The sequence below is a fragment of the Nerophis lumbriciformis genome, unplaced genomic scaffold (genome assembly GCF_033978685.3).
Source record: "Nerophis lumbriciformis unplaced genomic scaffold, RoL_Nlum_v2.1 HiC_scaffold_805, whole genome shotgun sequence".
Lineage (NCBI taxonomy): Eukaryota > Metazoa > Chordata > Actinopteri > Syngnathiformes > Syngnathidae > Nerophis > Nerophis lumbriciformis.
The window spans coordinates 7,501-25,768 of NW_027316878.1; the positions used below are offsets into that span (position 1 = coordinate 7,501).

The 18,268-nt window shown below is 43.6% G+C and overlaps 1 protein-coding gene across 3 annotated transcripts in view; it reads left to right on the forward strand.

Annotated features, from left to right (window-relative positions):
- LOC140678477 (double-stranded RNA-specific adenosine deaminase-like) overlaps positions 1 to 18,239 on the forward strand; it is a 19,210-nt gene extending 971 nt beyond the window's left edge. Inside the window, exons 4-14 of one of the 3 annotated variants that reach the window (XM_072912774.1) lie at positions 1 to 91; positions 3,215 to 3,288; positions 3,380 to 3,520; positions 3,595 to 3,721; positions 9,397 to 9,470; positions 9,568 to 9,708; positions 9,783 to 9,909; positions 16,558 to 16,613; positions 16,692 to 16,767; positions 16,890 to 16,921; positions 17,023 to 18,238. The exon at positions 1 to 91 is cut by the window's left edge and continues 21 nt beyond it. In XM_072912774.1, the coding sequence (XP_072768875.1) occupies positions 1 to 91; positions 3,215 to 3,288; positions 3,380 to 3,520; positions 3,595 to 3,721; positions 9,397 to 9,470; positions 9,568 to 9,708; positions 9,783 to 9,909; positions 16,558 to 16,613; positions 16,692 to 16,767; positions 16,890 to 16,921; positions 17,023 to 17,035 (952 nt within the window). In that variant the 3' untranslated portion in view covers positions 17,036 to 18,238. Of the gene's footprint in view, positions 92 to 3,214; positions 3,289 to 3,379; positions 3,521 to 3,594; positions 3,722 to 9,396; positions 9,471 to 9,567; positions 9,709 to 9,782; positions 9,910 to 16,557; positions 16,614 to 16,691 lie in introns of all 3 variants that reach the window. The other 2 variants (XR_012050239.1, XM_072912773.1) reach the window with 2 other exon arrangements.
- The last annotated feature ends 29 nt before the right edge of the window (positions 18,240 to 18,268 follow it).

The window sequence follows — 18,268 nt, forward strand, 5'->3', positions numbered from 1 at the left end:
GATTGAGTATCCGGATGCAACTGGGACAACAAAGAAGGAAGCTGAGGAAGAAGCTGCAAAACTTGCTTATCTTAAGATAAATGCTTCAGTGGTAAGTAATCATGAATGGTAATCTTGTACACACATGTCTTTTACCTCCCCTACTATGCAAAAAGGGCCTTTTTTTATGTTGTTTAATCTTAGGAGATGCCACAATATGAGACACTATGCGATACATTCAGGAGCTGACTGGGACAAAAATTTACCGCTGGACTTTTTGTTTCAGACTGGCCCGCTGCATTCCCAGAAAGCCCCAACTGTTTTACTATTCAACTTAGTGGTGTCAAAAGTATTGATACTTTGGTGCCAAAACGTAAAAAATACATCCATACCTGCCTTTTTCAGTATCGTCAGTGCTGGATACGGCAAAACACCCCCCCCCCCCCCCCCCCCGCTAGCTGCATCAATTCTCGACGTCTTAGCACTGAGTTAGTGCAGAAAAATAACATGTGGTCTTAAAAAATATATCCAGTGTTTCCTGTATATTCAGTTATTCGTGGAAGACTGTCACATATGCGGATTTGGCGCTTCACTCATAACAAATTACAATGGATCTGTGGCAGTGTAGCACAACTGTAAGTGTGGCGTAACTCAGCTCGGTTTGCCAGGGCAGATGAGAGCAGAGCTCCGCCACCACAAGCCCAGGTAGTGTACCTTACCACAGCGTGAACTAAACCTCCATGAGTGTGCAATCTAACTTTTATTACTTATGTAAGTGCTAAGAAAACACAGCAAGGAGACACCCTTCCATTGTTTGGCAACTTTTTGAAGACCACTCGTTTACTTATTTCACCGGTGAGACAAAGTGTGATTCATGGTGACTCACAGTCAGTATGTGTCCATGCACTAAGTTCGTCCAATTTCTCAAATAGTTTGTCTCTAAATAAGCATTGTACAACCCATGGAAACACCTTAATCTGTTCGGTTTTTGTAAAGTCGGACTCATACGCCTGGGTAATGCGATTGAAAACCAGATCTTTCGACCGCCATAGAGGACCCTTCGTATTGCGCATGCGCCAGTCTCAACATGCGGGATACAACCCGGAAGCAGATACCATTCAATAAAAATATAAACAATTGTAATGAAGAGGAGACTTTATTTGCTTCACAAAGTAAAAGAACATAACATTTTAAAGTGCATCGATTAGGGAAAAAAAATAGACAGATTTATTTAGGAGGGTAGCAAAGGGAAATGTAAAATTGAGACTCCCAAACGAAATACGAATGAGATGAAGGAGAACCAAGCAGGTATATTAAAGGTGAATATTAAAGTGCACACAAACCTCTTCACGCTGCATTTGTACACTCCAAACAATAACTCTGTATTCCACACAACTGGCTAGATAGTCCAGAACAATAGCAACCTTCATGTGGAACAGTATCAGTCTAGGCACGAACAGTCTTTTCCTTCGGCTGTAAAACTCCTTCCATTAATCCACAGAGCCTTATCAATGAACTCTGAGACATTAGAAAATGTTGTTACCATGATTCTCCGTCTGAAAATTCCTGCGAAATAAACTCTCTGCCGCCGGTCTTTCTTTGCTGCGCACCTTCATCTGCTCCAATACATTCTTGGTAGTAGCGTCTCGTTCGTAGCGCAATATAAGATAATTTCCTGATGCTGTCTGCAATTTAACATCAGCATAGCCATTACAGACGTATTATTTGTAATCTGTCCCAATATTACAGCGGACATCACGTACTACTTGTATGGGGCTGCCGAACCCTAGTGTGAGGTCATAGGTCAACCTGAAAAGCAATACATTTATCCGCGCTAAAGGGAAATGAGCCCCCCCCACTTCCATCGAGGTGATTTTTACTGTTTTATTGACATTTTCTTCGCTCTATGCAGCACTCATTTTTAGTTTCTCTTTTCACTCCATGCAGAGAATTAACAGCGAGACAGCAGGATGCGGCAACCAAACTTGATAGTTGATATTGTTACGTGATTGGCTGTTTAGTGTGTCCCTCCCATTGCTCAGAGATCACTGACTGTTTTGTTAGGTTATCGGAGCGTGAGTTCCTGTGTTCATAGAACCAACCTTGCTTCACAACTTTCTGATTCTTCCGACCAAAAAATATGTATACAGTTTATCGAACGTTTTATCAAACATATTTTTTATTGATATCGATTATGTGTCTATCGCCATATATATCATACTTGCCAACCTTGAGACCTCCGATTTCGGGAGGTGGGGGGTGGGGGGTGTGGTCGGGGGTGGGGGTGGGGCGGGACGTGGTTGTGGCGGGGGCGTGATTGGGGGCGTGGTTAAGAGGGAGGAGTATATTTACAGCTAGAATTCACCAACTCGAGTATTTCATTCATATATGTATGTATGTATGTATGAAATACTTGACTTTCAGTGAATTCTAGCTATATATATATTTATTTATTTTATTATATATATAAATAAAATAAATACTTGAATTTTAGTGTTCATTTATTTACACATATACACACACATAACACTCATCTACTCATTGTTGTACTTGAAAGTACAATGCAATACAATTCCGGGGCAATGGCGCCTATCAAATACACAGTAATGAAAACACAGTTGTTCTACTAACTGTACTGTGTGTTATGAGAGTAGAGTATGTGTGTGTGTGGCCCTTTAATAGGTGACAACATGTGAGGTGAAAGACGTCAGTGAGTGTGTGGGCGAGAGAAGAGAGGGAGCGGTAGCGAGTGCGGGGAGGGACTAGTTGGTTTTGTGTTGGATTGGCTGAGTGCAAGCAATCAATAAAGCAAGATTTGCAACTAATCGCTGGACTCATCATTCACCCTAAAGTCGTCCGCTGTGGAGACCCACTGCCGGGTAAGGTGAAAGGTGTTGCCTCGAGCATACATCGGCCCTGGAGAAGTGTCTCCCCTGCGCTCTTAGACTATGGTCTCGTTCTTCTGCTTCGTCTCCTTGTGTGCGCACACTGGACTCAGCTCCGCATGGAGCTGGAGGGGGCGTGGCCTCCAGCTCCGGCTGAATTCCGGGAGATTTTCGGGAGAAAATTTCTTCCGGGAGGTTTTTGGGAGAGGCGCTGAATTTCGGGAGTCTCCCGGAAAATCCGGGAGGCTTGGCAAGTATGATATATATTGATATTGTTTTATTGCCCCAGCCCTATTAGTAAGGAGGCACCACTCTACTAAAGCCATCACTATTATTTTATTTATGTCAAGACTGGAGATGAGAAACCCTCTTCTACCTCCAGTCAACAAATAGAAGACATGAGGAAAAGTATATCGGAGATTTGGTAAGCACACACTATTGGTATCATTTGGTCTGATAGCTAACAGTTTGTTAACTGATTTGATCAATATCTACCTGTTTCTTTGGTACTGCAGTGGCAAGACACACAATTTGAAGACCAAAGATGACTTTGTTGAGCCAAATTTTATCGGACGCGTCCTCTCCATCTGTCAGAGAACAAATCGCATTCCTAATTTCATCGAAATGGAGAGATGTGGCCCTCCTCATGACCTTAGGTATTGCTCATCCTGAGTATAACATCCCAATCTCTACATTAATGATGTCAAATGTTCCCTTCCTGTCAACGCAGATTTGTCTTCAAGTTAGTGATCGATGGACAACACTACCCTGCGTGTGAGGGGAAGAGTATTAAGGAAGCGAAGCAAAAGGCTGCTCAGTTGGCCTTATCTGACCTTTGTAAGGGTTTGGACAGTGAGGTATTGCTTTTTTACTGATATATTTTTTTTAAATGATGTACTGCATACAAACCAACGTTAATACGTTCTAGGTCGTTCTTCCATTTGTTAAAATTTTTAACAATTTTCCACTTCCATCCATCCATCCATCTTCTTCCGCTTATCCGAGGTCGGGTCGCGGGGGCAGCAGCCTAAGCAGGGAAGCCCAGACTTCCCTCTCCCCAGCCACTTCGTCCAGCTCCTCCCGGGGGATCCCGAGGCGTTCCCAGGCCAGCCGGGAGACATAGTCTTCCCAACGTGTCCTGGGTCTTCCCCGTGGCCTCCTACCGGTCGGACATGCCCTAAACACCTCCTTAGGGAGGCGCTCGGGTGGCATCCTGACCAGATGCCCGAACCACCTCAGCTGGCTCCTCTCGATGTGGAGGAGCAGCGGCTTTACTTTGAGGCCCCCCCGGATGACAGAGCTTCTCACCCTATCTCTAAGGGAGAGCCCCGCCACCCGGCGGAGGAAACTCATTTCGGCCGCTTGTACCCGTGATCTTGTCCTTTCGGTCATAACCCAAAGCTCATGACCATAGGTGAGGATGGGAACGTAGATCGACCGGTAAATTGAGAGCTTTGCCTTCCGGCTCAGCTCCTTCTTCACCACAACGGATCGATACAGCGTCCGCATTACTGAAGACGCCGCACTGATCCGCCTGTCGATCTCACGATCCACTCTTCCCTCACTCGTGAACAAGACTCCGAGGTACTTGAACTCCTCCACTTGGGGCAAGATCTCCTCCCCAACCCGGAGATGGCACTCCACCCTTTTCCGGGCGAGAACCATGGACTCGGACTTGGAGGTGCTGATTATCATCCCAGTCGCTTCACACTCAGCTGCGAACCGATCCGGTGAGAGCTGAAGATCCTGGCCAGATGAAGCCATCAGGACCAAATCATCTGCAAAAAGCAGAGACCTAATCCTGCAGCCACCAAACCGGATCCCCTCAACGCCTTGACTGCGCCTAGAAATTCTGTCCATAAAAGTTATGAACAGAATCAGTGACAAAGGGCAGCCTTGGCGGAGTCCAACCCTCACCGGAAACGTGTCCGACTTACTGCCGGCAATGCGGACCAAGCTCTGACACTGATCATACAGGGAGCGGACCGCCACAATCAGACAGTCCGAAACCCCATACTCTCTGAGCACTCCCCACAGGACTTCCCGAGGGACACGGTCGAATGCCTTCTCCAAGTCCACAAAGCACATGTAGACTGGTTGGGCAAACTCCCATGCACCCTCAAGGACCCTGCCGAGAGTATAGAGCTGGTCCACAGTTCCACGACCAGGACGAAAACCACACTGTTCCTCCTGAATCCGAGGTTCGACTATCCGGCGTAGCCTCCTCTCCAGTACACCTGAATAGACCTTACCGGGAAGGCTGAGGAGTGTGATCCCACGATAGTTAGAACACACCCTCCGGTTCCCCTTTTTAAAGAGAGGAACCACCACCCCGGTCTGCCAATCCAGAGGTACTGCCCCCGATGTCCACGCGATGCTGCAGAGTCTTGTCAACCAAGACAGCCCTACAGCATCCAGAGCCTTAAGGAACTCCGGGCGGATCTCATCCACCCCCGGGGCCTTGCCACCGAGGAGCTTTTTAACTACCTCAGCAACCTCAGCCCCAGAAATAGGAGAGCCCACCACAGATTCCCCAGGCACTGCTTCCTCATAGGAAGACGTGTTGGTGGGTTTGAGGAGGTCTTCGAAGTATTCCCTCCACCGATCCACAACTTCCGCAGTCGAGGTCAGCAGAACACCATCCGCACCATACACGGTGTTGGTAGTGCACTGCTTCCCCTTCCTGAGGCGGCGGATGGTGGTCCAGAATCGCTTCGAAGCCGTCCGGAAGTCGTTTTCCATGGCTTCCCCGAACTCCTCCCATGTCCGAGTTTTTGCCTCCGCGACCGCTTAAGCCGCACACCGCTTGGCCTGTCGGTACCTGTCCGCTGCCTCAGGAGTCCCATGAGCCAAAAGAACCCGATAGGACTCCTTCTTCAGCTTGACGGCATCCCTCACCGCCGGTGTCCACCAACGGGTTCTAGGATTACCGCCACGACAGGCACCAACTACCTTGCGGCCACAGCTCCAATCAGCCGCCTCGACAATAGAGGTGCGGAACATGGTCCACTCGGACTCAATGTCCAGCACCTCCCTCGTGACATGTTCAAAGTTCTTCCGGAGGTGGGAATTGAAACTCTCTCTGACAGGAGACTCTGCCAGACGTTCCCAGCAAACCCTCACAATGCGTTTGGGCCTGCCAGGTCTGTCCGGCATCCTCCCCCACCATCGCAGCCAACTCACCACCAGGTGGTGATCGGTAGAAAGCTCCGCCCCTCTCTTCACCCGAGTGTCCAAAACATGAGGCCGCAAATCCGATGACACAACTACAAAGTCGATCATAGAACTGCGGCCTAGGGTGTCCTGGTGCCAAGTGCACATATGGACACCCTTATGCTTGAACATGGTGTTCGTTATGGACAATCCGTGACGGGCACAAAAGTCCAATAACAAAACACCACTTGGGTTCAGATCCGGGCGGCCATTCTTCCCAATCACGCCTCTCCAGGTTTCACTGTCGTTGCCAATATGAGCGGTGAAGTCCCCAGTAGAACGAGGGAATCACCCGGGGGAGCACTCTCAAGTACTCCCTCGAGTGAATCCAAAAAGGGTGGGTACTCTGAGCTGCTGCTTGGCGCGTAAGCGCAAACAACAGTCAGGACCCGTCCCCCCCACCCGAAGGCGGAGGGAAGCTACCCTCTCGTCCACCGGGTTGAACTCCAACATGCAGGCTCTGAGCCGGGGGGCAACAAGAATTGCCACCCCAGCCCGTCGCCTCTCACTGCTGGCAACGCCAGAGTGGAAGAGAGTCCAGCCCCTCTCGAGAGAACTGGTTCCAGAGCCCTTGCTGTGCGTCGAGGTGAGTCCGACTATATCCAACCGGAACTTCTCTACCTCGCGCACTAGCTCAGGCTCCTTCCCCCCCAGCGAGGTGACGTTCCACGTCCCAAGAGCTAGCTTCTGTAGCCGAGGATCGGACCGCCAAGTGCCCTACCTTCGGCTACCGCCCAGCTCACATTGCACCCGACCTCTATGGCCCCTGCTATGGGTGGTGAGCCCATTGGAGGGGGGACCCACGTTGCCTCTTCGGGCTGTGCCCGGCCGGGCCCCATGGGGACAGGCCCGGCCACCAGGCGCTCGCCATCGTGCCCCAACTCCGGGCCTGGCTCCGGAGGGGGGCCCCGGTGACCCGCGTCCGGGCGAGGGAAATCTGAGTCTCGGTTCTTGCATTTCCATAGAAGTCTTCGAGCTGCTCTTTGTCTGATCCCTCACCTAGGACCTGTTTGTCTTGGGAGACCCTACCAGGGGGCATGGAAGCCCCCGGACAACATAGCTCCTAGGATCATTGGGACACGCAAACTCCTCTACCACGTTAAGGTGGCAGCTCAGAGAGGATTTTCCACTTCATTATTAAAATTAATGTTTTAGGTTTTATAGTACAATGTTGTAAAATGATCTGAATAAATATTCCCCCTTTTGTGTTAGCCGCTAAAGTTAGACAGTTAATTCTACCTATACTGTACATTACTTCATAAACATGAACAAGTTTCTGCAAATATTCTATTATATCATATGGGAAAACTGAAGAAAATACGCTTTGATACATTGTAAAGTAGGGATGTGGCGAATAGTATCAGACGATTTCCATAAAAATGTATGTGATTTCGATTGCCATTTAAGGATTTTCAATGCTGATCACAAACACTGATCCCCTCTGGCTGATACATATTTATTTTTAGTGCCACAGTTGAAAAGCTAGCATGTAATTATGTGTCTCCATACACAGTGTGGAGCTGCTAAACATGTTACACACCGAGAACAAGACAGGAGTAGTCATGCTAACTGCTAAACTAACCGCTAAGTGAGTCTTTCTTAAAGAGTGGGGTGGGCCCCAGTGCAATGGCAGTGTGTGGGGGATGTGACCTCGGGGAACATGATTTTTTTGCCATATCAAAACAATAAGAAGCAAATGTAGCACTTCGCTTTACTGTAATGATGATGGGAGATGAGGAAATACTGTATTGTGTCCTTTAATGTTATAATGTATTGTACAATGTTATGCAGAGGTATGGTTATAACAATTTTATAGACACATTTGACTATTTATAGTCATGGTGGAGAGTGAGGGGGTTTAAAATATTTTCTTCTTTTAAAGTGGTGTGAAAGAGAAAATATTAGAGAAGCACTGCGCTAAGCTAACTTAAAACAGCTCCAAGAAATAAGTGCTTTGTAAACTTGAAGAAGTGTAGACGGAACCATGTTGCTGCAGAAAGTAAGCAGCTATTAACAGGATATTAACAAGTAGATTGATAAGAGAGAGGATAATATAACAGCAACTGTTGGTGTGGAGGCACTGTCATAGTCAGTAGTACACGACATGTAAGAGGATGTTGGATCGATTCATAAATTGGTGATGTCGATACCAAGGGTAATATCCATATATGAGCAACACTGAAGTGATTAGATCAATATTTTTACAGCTGAGATAGGATCCAGCACCCCCCGCTACCCTGAAAGGGACAAGTGGTAGAAAATGGATGGATGGAATTTGTTGTTGTTGTTAATGTTGATGAACTCAAGTGTTCTCATTTTTGTAAGGTATTATAAGTGGCGGATGTGTGATGAATGTGCAGATGCTCCCCTCCTGGGAGGTGAGTCTCTTTTACATTAGGACTAAACACAGCTGACTTTGTGGTGCACCCCTTTTCATAAGGGTGACACGGTGTCAGGTATGATTCCGTGGTTATCCTCATATCCAACATCACAACTCTGCCATCCACTGGTCGCCTTCTGTGGCAGCATCACAAAAAAACTGACATGCAAATCGTTGTGGTGTGTGGCGTGGCATCATGCATGATGAAAGTATTTTTTTCAATTTTTGTCAGTTTCCAAACAGTGTGACCAAAAGAGTGTTTTGAGGTTGCACTGCATTCAACTGGTCACCCACTGCATCATGAATCATCCAATCTGTAATGTAACACATCGGCATGCTTCGGTATTAGACGTATAAGCTCGCGAGCTACGGCAAGAGATAAGCTAGTTGTTATGTCGCACCCCAATTGCGTTTTGACTTTGTAATGCACAACACAATGCGATAGGTCAACCTGAAAAGCAATACATTTATCCGTGCTAAAAGGAAATAAGGCCCCCCCACTTCCATCAAGGTCATTTTTCCTGTTTTATCGACATTTTTTGCTCTATGCAGCACTCATTTTTAGTTTCTCTTCTCACTCCATGCATAGAATCAACAGCGAGACAGCAGGATGCGGCAACCAAACTTGACAGTTGATATTGTTACGTGATTGGCTGTTTAGTGTGTCCCTCCCATTGCTCAGAGATCACTTACTGTTTTGTTAGGTTATCGGAGCTTGAGTTCCTGTGTTCATAGAACCAACCTTGCTTCACAACTTTCTGATTCTTCCGACCAAAAAATATTTACATAGTATATCAAACGTTTTATCAAACATATTTTTTATTGATATCGATTATGTGTCTATCGCCATATATATTGATATTGTTTTATTGCCCTAGCCCTATTAGTAAGGAGGCACCACTCTAATAAAGCCATCACTATTATTTTATTTATGTCAAGACTGGAGATGAGAAACCCTCTTCTACCTCCAGTCAACAAATGGAAGACATGAAGAAAAGTATATCAGAGATCTGGTAAGCACACACTATTGGTATTATTTGGTTTGATAGCCAACATACACAGTTTGTTAACTGATTTGATCAATATCTACCTGTTTCTTTGGTACTGCAGTGACAAGACACACAATTTGAAGGTCGAAGATGACTTTGTTGAGCCAAATTTTATTGGACGCATCCTCTCCATCTGTCAGAGAACAAATCGCGTTCCTAATTTCATCGAAATGGAGAGAAGTGGCCCTTCTCATGACCCTAGGTATTGCTCATCCTGAGTATAACGTCCCAATCTCTACATTAATGATGTCAAATGTTCCCTTCCTGTCAACGCAGATTTGTCTACAAGTTAGTGATCGGTGATCAACACTATTCTGCGTGTGAGGGGAAGAGTATTAAGGAAGCCAAGCAAAAGGTTGCTCGGTTGGCCTTATCTGAACTTCAAAAGGGTTTGGACAGTGAGGTATTGCTTTTTTACTGATATATATTTTTTAAATGATGTACTGCATACAAACCAACGTTAATACATTCTAGGTCGTGCTTCCATTTGTTAAAATTTTTTAAAATGTTCCACTTCATTATTAAAAGTAATGTTTTAGGTTTTATAGTACAATGTTGTAAAATGAACTGAATAAATATTCTCTCTGCCATCAACTGGTCGCCCTCTGTGGCAGCATCACAAAAAAACTGACATGCAAATCGTTGTGGTGTGTGGCGTGGCATCATGCATGATGAAAGTATTTTTTTCAATTTTTGTCAGTTTCCAAACAGTGGGACCAAAAGAGTGTTTTGAGGTTGCAAAGTAATCATCTGGTCATCCACTCCATCATGAATCACATCGGCATGCTTTGGTATTAGACGTATAAGCAAGTAATTTATTTATTTATTAGCCTTTATTTAACCAGGTAAAATCCCATTGAGATCAAATATCTCTTTTCCAAGGGAGACCTAGCCAAGAGGGCAGCAGCAAGGTTACATTAAAAACAGTAAACAAATACATAAAACATCACATTTACAACATTAAAACTTGCTCACATGACACATGTGCATACAGACAAGGTAGACTGCAATCCTTTCACAGAAGCTTTAAACTCATTCAACGTAACTAGGGTTTGAAGTTTAATGTTCGATTGTAGGTTATTCCAAGCCTTCGGTGCTGAAAACCTAAATGCTTTCTTGCCCAGTTCAGTTCTTACTTTGGGGACGACAAATTGCAGAACATTCATTGAACGAAGATTGTGACTTCCTTGTTTCTTTGTTAAAAGACAAGACAGATAAGATGGAGTGATACCCAGAATGGTTTTGTAGATAAAAACATACCAATGATTGAGGCGTCGAGCACATAAAGATGTCCAGTTAACCATTGAGTATAACACACAATGGTGAGTAAGGGGAGCGCAGTTGGTGATGAATCTCAGTGGCCCGTGGTACACACTATCCAGCTTGTGGAGACAAGCAGCAGTAGCATTCATGTACAACACATCTCCATAGTCAATAACAGGTAAAAAGGTTGTTTCCACCAATTTCTGTTTCACAGTAAAAGAAAAGCAAGACTTGTTTCTATAATAAAATCCCAGTAAAAGTTTCAGTTTTTTTTTACAACATACTGAATGTGCTCCTTAAAACTCAAGTGGTCATCAATTAAAAATCCTAAATATTTAAAAGCAGATACTAACATAATTTGTTGCCCATTTCTTGTTAAAATGTTCTCACACAGTGATGATCTTACAGTTTTTGATGTGGTAAAGAGCATACACTTTGTTTTCTCTGCATTTAAAACCAGTTGAAGATAGCAAAGTTGTTCTTGTACTCTGTCAAATGCATGTTGTAGATATTTAAAAGCCTCAGCAAGAGTGGGTGCTGTGCAGTATATGACAGTATCATCAGCATAGAAATGGAAAGTTGAGTTCGGAATATTCTGTCCAAGATTATTTATGTAAATAGTGAATAATAAGGGGCCCAACACAGAACCTTGAGGGACACCCTTTTTCACTTGCAGTACGTCCGAGGAGGAACCTTCTATCTGAACAGCCTGAGTTCTACTTGTGAGGTAATTTGCAAACCATCCAACTGCTTGCTGAGAAAAACCAATAGCTGAAAGACGTTTGATTAAAATGACATGATCAACAGTATCAAATGCCTTTGAAAAGTCAATAAAGAGGGACAGACAGCACTGCTTCTTGTCAAGAGCTTCAGTTACATCATTTATAAACTTCATAGCAGCAGTAACAGTACTGTGATTTCTACGAAAACCTGACTGAAATGGTGACAGAATAAAATTGGTGTCCAAAAAGTCTTTTATCTGTTCACTGATAAGGGATTCAAGCACTTTTGCCAGAACAGAGAGTTTAGAGATCGGTCTGTAATTATTTAGATTACTAGGGTCACCTCCTTTTAATAGGGGGATTACAAGGGCAGATTTCCAATCCAAAGGGATTTCATTTGAAATTAGAGTAAGGTTAAAAATGTGAGTCAGTGGTTCAGCTATAATTTCAGCTGCTAACTTTAAAAAGAGCGACTCCAACTTATCTGAGCCAGCTGGCTTTCTAGGTTTAAGTTGTTTTAGAGCCCTCGTGACCTCTGTTGTGGTAAAGGGCGTAAAGTTAAAAACCTGGGTATTTTCAACGGTTCTTTCCGGAGTTAGCGGAGCTTCAGTAGAGTTGTCAGAATTGTAGAGAAAACCAGAGGAAATAAAATTATTATTAAAATGACTACCCATTTCTCTTCTGTCACTTACTCTGACACCATCAACAAGTATACTAGGTGGGAGATTGACTGAATTACAGCAGCCGGACAAAGATTTGATGATTTTCCAAAACTTCTTTGGGTGTTTGAGATTTTCAGTTGTTGTGGAGAAATAAAATTCTGATTTGACTTTCCGAAGGAGAGAGGTAAATTGATTTCTTAATTGTCTAAAATTCAACCAATCTGCTTCTAACCCTGACTTGCGTGCCCTGGCCCAAGCAGCATTACGCTCATGCAATAAATCTGACAGGTCCGATGTAAACCACTGATTGTCACGTCCTTTAACCTTACATTTTCTAAAAGGGGCATGTTTGTTCACTATACTCAAGAAGTTTTCGTGAAAATATTTCCAAGCCAGTTCAACATTATCAAAAAGAGCAATTCTATCCCAATTAAAAAGATGCAAGTCATGTAAAAAAGCTTGCGTCTCAAATAATTTCATATTACGTTTTTCAACAAGACGAGGCTTGCTTTTAGGAATCCTTGTGTCTCGCACTACTGCAATCACACAATGATCACTCACATCATTAGGGAAAACACCAGATGCAACAAATTTAAAGGGCATATTTGTTAGAATTAAGTCAATGAGTGTAGCTTTTTGAGGGCATTTAGGATTAGGTCTTGTAGCTGAGTTAATTAATTGTGTTAAATTTAGAGATTCACACTGTGCTTTCAAAGAGTCAGACACAGATGTGAGCCAGTCCCAGTTCAAATCACCAACCATCACTATTTCATTGTATTTCAGTTGAGACAGAAGCTTCACAAGAGTAGATAGGGAATTACTAGGGGCAGATGGAGACCTATAACACCCCACTACCATTATGTGGTGATTTCTAGCTAATTCAATTTCAAGTGCTAACAGTTCAAGTTCTTTACTTACTGATTCAGAGAGCACTAATTTAACATCAAACCTCTGCTTAATATATATGGCCACTCCACCACCTTTTCTTTGTCGGTCAGTACGATAGACATTATAGCCATGAATGTAAATATCTTTATCAAGCACAGATTGTTTAAGCCAAGTTTCAGATAAGACTACAATATCAGCATTTGTTGAGTTTATCCAGATCTTTATCATATCCAGTTTAGGGAGTAAACTCCGAACATTGATATGAATAATCCCAAGACCAGATCTAGTTTTAAAATCCGCAGGTGTAAAACATTGTGTAGGTGTATCAGGGCCTGGATTAGTCTCAACATTTCCTGAGAGCAATAACAATAATATAACTAAACATTTGCGCTTAAAGTTATCATCTTTTGAGTCTGTCTTTAATCTGTGAAAGTAAGTGCTCATAATAGGAGAGGATGCAGTAATGTTGACGTGATCTCTCAAAACAAGGAAACAATAAGAATGAATGGACACTACCATAGTATGCAGCCATTTTGTTTTGTCCAAAGTCACAGAAATCTTCAACTGAGATAAGGCCGAGGTTATTTTGTAGCTGTCACTATGATGAAATGTCAAATTATCAAAGTTGTCATCTTGAAGTAGCATAGCTTGTGAGGGGGGATTAACAGACCCATTTGGGACACCAGTAAAACCACACAAAAGTATAAAACACAATATAATGATTTGTGACATAGTGAGAGGAGAAGTTCCACTTGTTTTACCACTTTTGAAGATGTTAGCAGACAGGGCTGAAGGCTGGCAACCAAGGCCGATGGGTGGAAGCCCGTAGACGAAACCAATGGCTGGAGGCAAACAGCAGGCCGATTGTGGAGGGCCAGCAGAAGGCAGGCCGATGTTGGAATATGGTTAGCAGCAGGCAGGCCGATGGTGGAAGGCTAGCAGCAAGCAGGCCGATGGTGGAGGCTAGCAGCAAGCAGGCCGATGTTGGAAGGTTAGCAGGCAGGCCGATGGTGGAATGGCTAGCAGCAAGCAGGCCGATGGTGGAAGGCTAGCAGCAAGCAGGCCGATGTTGGAAGGTTAGCCGGCAGGCCGATGGTGGAATGGCTAGCAGCAAGCAGGCCGATGGTGGAAGGCTAGCAGCAAGCAGGCCGATGTTGGAAGGTTAGCAGGCAGGCCGATGGTGGAATGGCTAGCAGCAAGCAGGCCGATGGTGGAAGGCTAGCAGCAAGCAGGCCGATGTTGGAAGGTTAGCAGGCAGGCCGATGGTGGAATGGCTAGCAGCAAGCAGGCCGATGGTGGAAGGCTATCAGCAGGCAGGCTGATGGTGGAAAGCTAGCAGCAGGCAGGCCGATGGTGGAAGGCTAGCAGCAGGCAGGCTGATGGTGGAAGGCTAGCAGCAGGCAGGCCGATGGTGGAAGGCTAGCAGCAGGCAGGCCGATAGGCTAGCAGTAGGCAGGCCGATGGTGGAAGGCTAGCAGCAGGCAGGCCGATGGTGGAAGGCTAGCAGCAGGCAGGCCGATGGTGGAAGGCTAGCAGCAGGCAGGCCGATGGTGGAAGGCTAGCTGCAGGCAGGCCGATAGGCTAGCAGTAAGCAGGCCGATGGTGGAAGGCTAGCAGCAGGCAGGCCGATGGTGGAAGGCTAGCAGCAGGCAGGCCGATGGTGGAAGGCTAGCAGCAGGCAGGCCGATGGTGGAAGGCTAGCAGCAGGTAGGCCGATGGTGGAAGGCTAGCAGTAGGCAGGCCGATGGTGGAAGGCTAGCAACAAGCAGGCCGATGTTGGAAGGTTAGCAGGCAGGCCGATGGTGGAATGGCTAGCAGCAAGCAGGCCGATGGTGAATGGCTAGCAGCAGGCAGGCCGATGATGGAAGGCTAGGAGCAAGCAGGCCGATGTTGGAAGGTTAGCAGGCAGGCCGATGGTGGAATGGCTAGCAGCAAGCAGGCCGATGGTGAATGGCTAGCAGCAGGCAGGCCGATGATGGAAGGCTAGGAGCAAGCAGGCCGATGTTGGAAGGTTAGCAGGCAGGCCGATGGTGGAATGGCTAGCAGCAAGCAGGCCGATGGTGAATGGCTAGCAGCAGGCAGGCCGATGGTGAAAGGCTAGCAGCAAGCAGGCCAATGTTGGAAGGTTCGCAGCAGGCAGGCCGATGGTGGAAGGCTAGCAGGCAGGCCGAGGGTGCTAGCTGTCTGCTACTGCTACCTGAACAGGTGGATTATAGGTAGGCCAAAGTCTATGGCAATCCAGTGACATTTGATGGGAAACTATCCACCAGAAATCCCACTCTGCAGAGAATTTGTTTATCTTGCAGAGTACCACTCATTCAGACTAAAAATAATTAAAATCTCATACATAAAAACACAAAAACTCAGACCTCAGGTAAGAACACACTGAACACAGAATAGACATGGCTGCCATCTTCGATTGTGGGCGCGGTCTCTGTAGTAAGCTACGGCAAGAGATAAGCTAGTTTTTATGTCGCACCCCAATTGCATTTGACTTTGTAATGCACAACACAATGTGATAGGGCACCTATGTACTGGCTGAAAAAACATGAACAATATTGTTATAGTACCTTTTAAAGTATTGGCCCACATTTCATGTTATGTTTGTACACAGCTGGCTCGATACTGTATGTAGTTCTAATATCACGCATGACAGTTGTCTCTTTAGTCCAGCTGGCCGAGGAAGTTTTTTCCGGTTTATTTTGGGTAAACACTCCATTTATGTCGAAATAGCATGGCTCCAAGTTCCGCATTTACAGTGTCAAAGTCACACCGACCTCACTCTCACTTCTCACACTTCTATAAGCAATAGTTCATCCTCCATATATTTAGCTTCAAAAAGAGAGCTGTGAATCTTCATTTGTCCAAAAATATTCACCTTTGTTGTCTGTTATCAAGTCTGCAATGATTAGAACAGTCGCGTTTGTTTCCGGAAGTAGGAATACCATTTGTTACCGGAAGTCGGAATAGTGCTCCTATGGAAACTGAAATAAATGCGCTAAGGAAATTAGTTTCGACAATGACTAAAATAACTAAAATACGGTAAATATTGTACATATTACATATTGTTATGAACGTGTCTTTTACTAAATTATATATATATATATATATACATTACGTTGATAGATTGTTTTGAAGTTGTTTTTGAGGGCTTTGAAGGCTACAACAGTGACTCCCATGAGCCACATTTTCCAAGCGTTTTCTATCATCTTTAAAGTCCTACAAAATAACAACACATATTTAGATATATAGATAGTACTTTATTGATTCCTTAAGGAGAGTTCCCTCAGGAAAAAATAAAATTAAAATTCCAGCAGCAGTTTACTGTATTTGTTCTTGTCCCTCATAATGATTGTGAACGATAGGCACAATTCCAAAAAAAGTGCAGTTCCCTTTTAAGATCATGGGAAAATAGGGCCCATTCAGTGTAATGTCAGATTCTCCTATTTCCGTAATTGGACATTTGATTTCCATTTGACACAGCACTGTGAGTAAAGTTTCTTTTGTGTGTGACAGGTTTCACCTTCTCGTGCCAATAATCCACCAACCAACCGGGATTCCTCAGCCAATAAGTAAGTCACTGACTGAGAAGTTCTTAAAATTGTTACATTGGATAATTTAAAACTTTGCTTTTTTCATTTTCAATGGAGGTCCCCTAATGTTCAGTTAAAGAGCCCATCTACAAACATCTCAAATCGCTTTGTTGATTCTTCTCCCAAAATTCAGGTGTGTTATTACCAATACGTTATTCTAAAATTATGTTATCTAAAAACACAATTGAATCTGATATGTCAAGTGTTCTTCATCTGATTACCTGAACTAGAATATAACTTGTATCTCCCTCCAAGGGTAAAAGTCCAGACTGCAAACCTAAAGTAAAGTAAGTCATCCTTTGAGATCAACTATGAATACAACTTTGCAAAATATTTGTTCTACTGCATTGGCATAGGTATTGGAAAAATATGTTTTTCTCATATTCAGGCTCTACAAATGAATACAAGCGGCTTCTCCCCAAGCGAGTCTGAGCTTGTCTTCCTGTCACCCACAAGATATTATTTGAACTATAAATGATAGTAGAACCATTTCGAAACGGTTTCCAGAGGCTCCTATAATAGATCATAGCATATCCAATCGTGTTTTATTTTTCCAAAATTGTAATAATCTACCTGCTAATTTATGTTAATAGCAAGTTACTTTCTGCTTTGACGTGTATACATCTACACCTCTGTTGGAGTGTATTAAGCACTTATTCTTATGTTTTTTTGGCTACTTTACATTAGTTTTGGGCAATACTACAATTATGGGTATCGATTCAATACAAATTAGTTACAGCGGCAGTATTGGTCATACCAATGTTCATTCTTAAAAAAAAAAAAAAAAGATCACAACTGTAATTTAATATTTATATTATTTATTTTCCTTTTTATTACATACACAATTTGTAATAAAGCCCATTTTGCAAAATAACTCAAAGAAAAACTGCCGTTGGCTCCTTTTTCCTAGGTTTGTAAACAATAACAAAAATGACCAAAAAACTATTTTGTGATAATGAAATACTATTATTATTATTATTATTATACTATATACTGTACATATATAGTATGTATAAAGTCGTGGTCAAAGTTTACATACACTTGTGAAGGACATAATGTCATGGCTTTCTTGAGTTTCCAATAATTTCTACAACTGTTATTTTTTTGTGATAGAGTGATTGGAGCACATACTTGTTGGTCACAAAAAACATTCATGAAGTTTGGTTCTTTTATGAATTTATTATGGGTCTACTGAAAATGTGACCAGATCTGCTGGGTCAAAAGTATACAAACATATTCTTGCATAACAATGTTTTAACCTTATTTATTAATTAATAAAATGTAATATTGAGCCTGCTAATCATTCTGTAATTGAGGACTCGACCGGAACATGTTATAAAATTATTTACACAATATTTCCGCCGGCCAGAAAAATCCACCCCCATATTCCTAAAATGATGTACTAGCATTTCTTTAGGTGCAAATATCACAGAATAAGATTACAAAACATCTCTGACAAAGCATGATCCTATTGTAAGACATTTTTATTTTGTTAATGTCAGGGTTTCCCCTAAATTGCCAAAATGCCTGTGTTGGTGGGGGCGCGGTCAATATGACATCATCCCATGATTTGCTATGATGCATGTATTATTTAAAAAGGCAAAAAAAAATTAAATATACATTTAAAACAAATC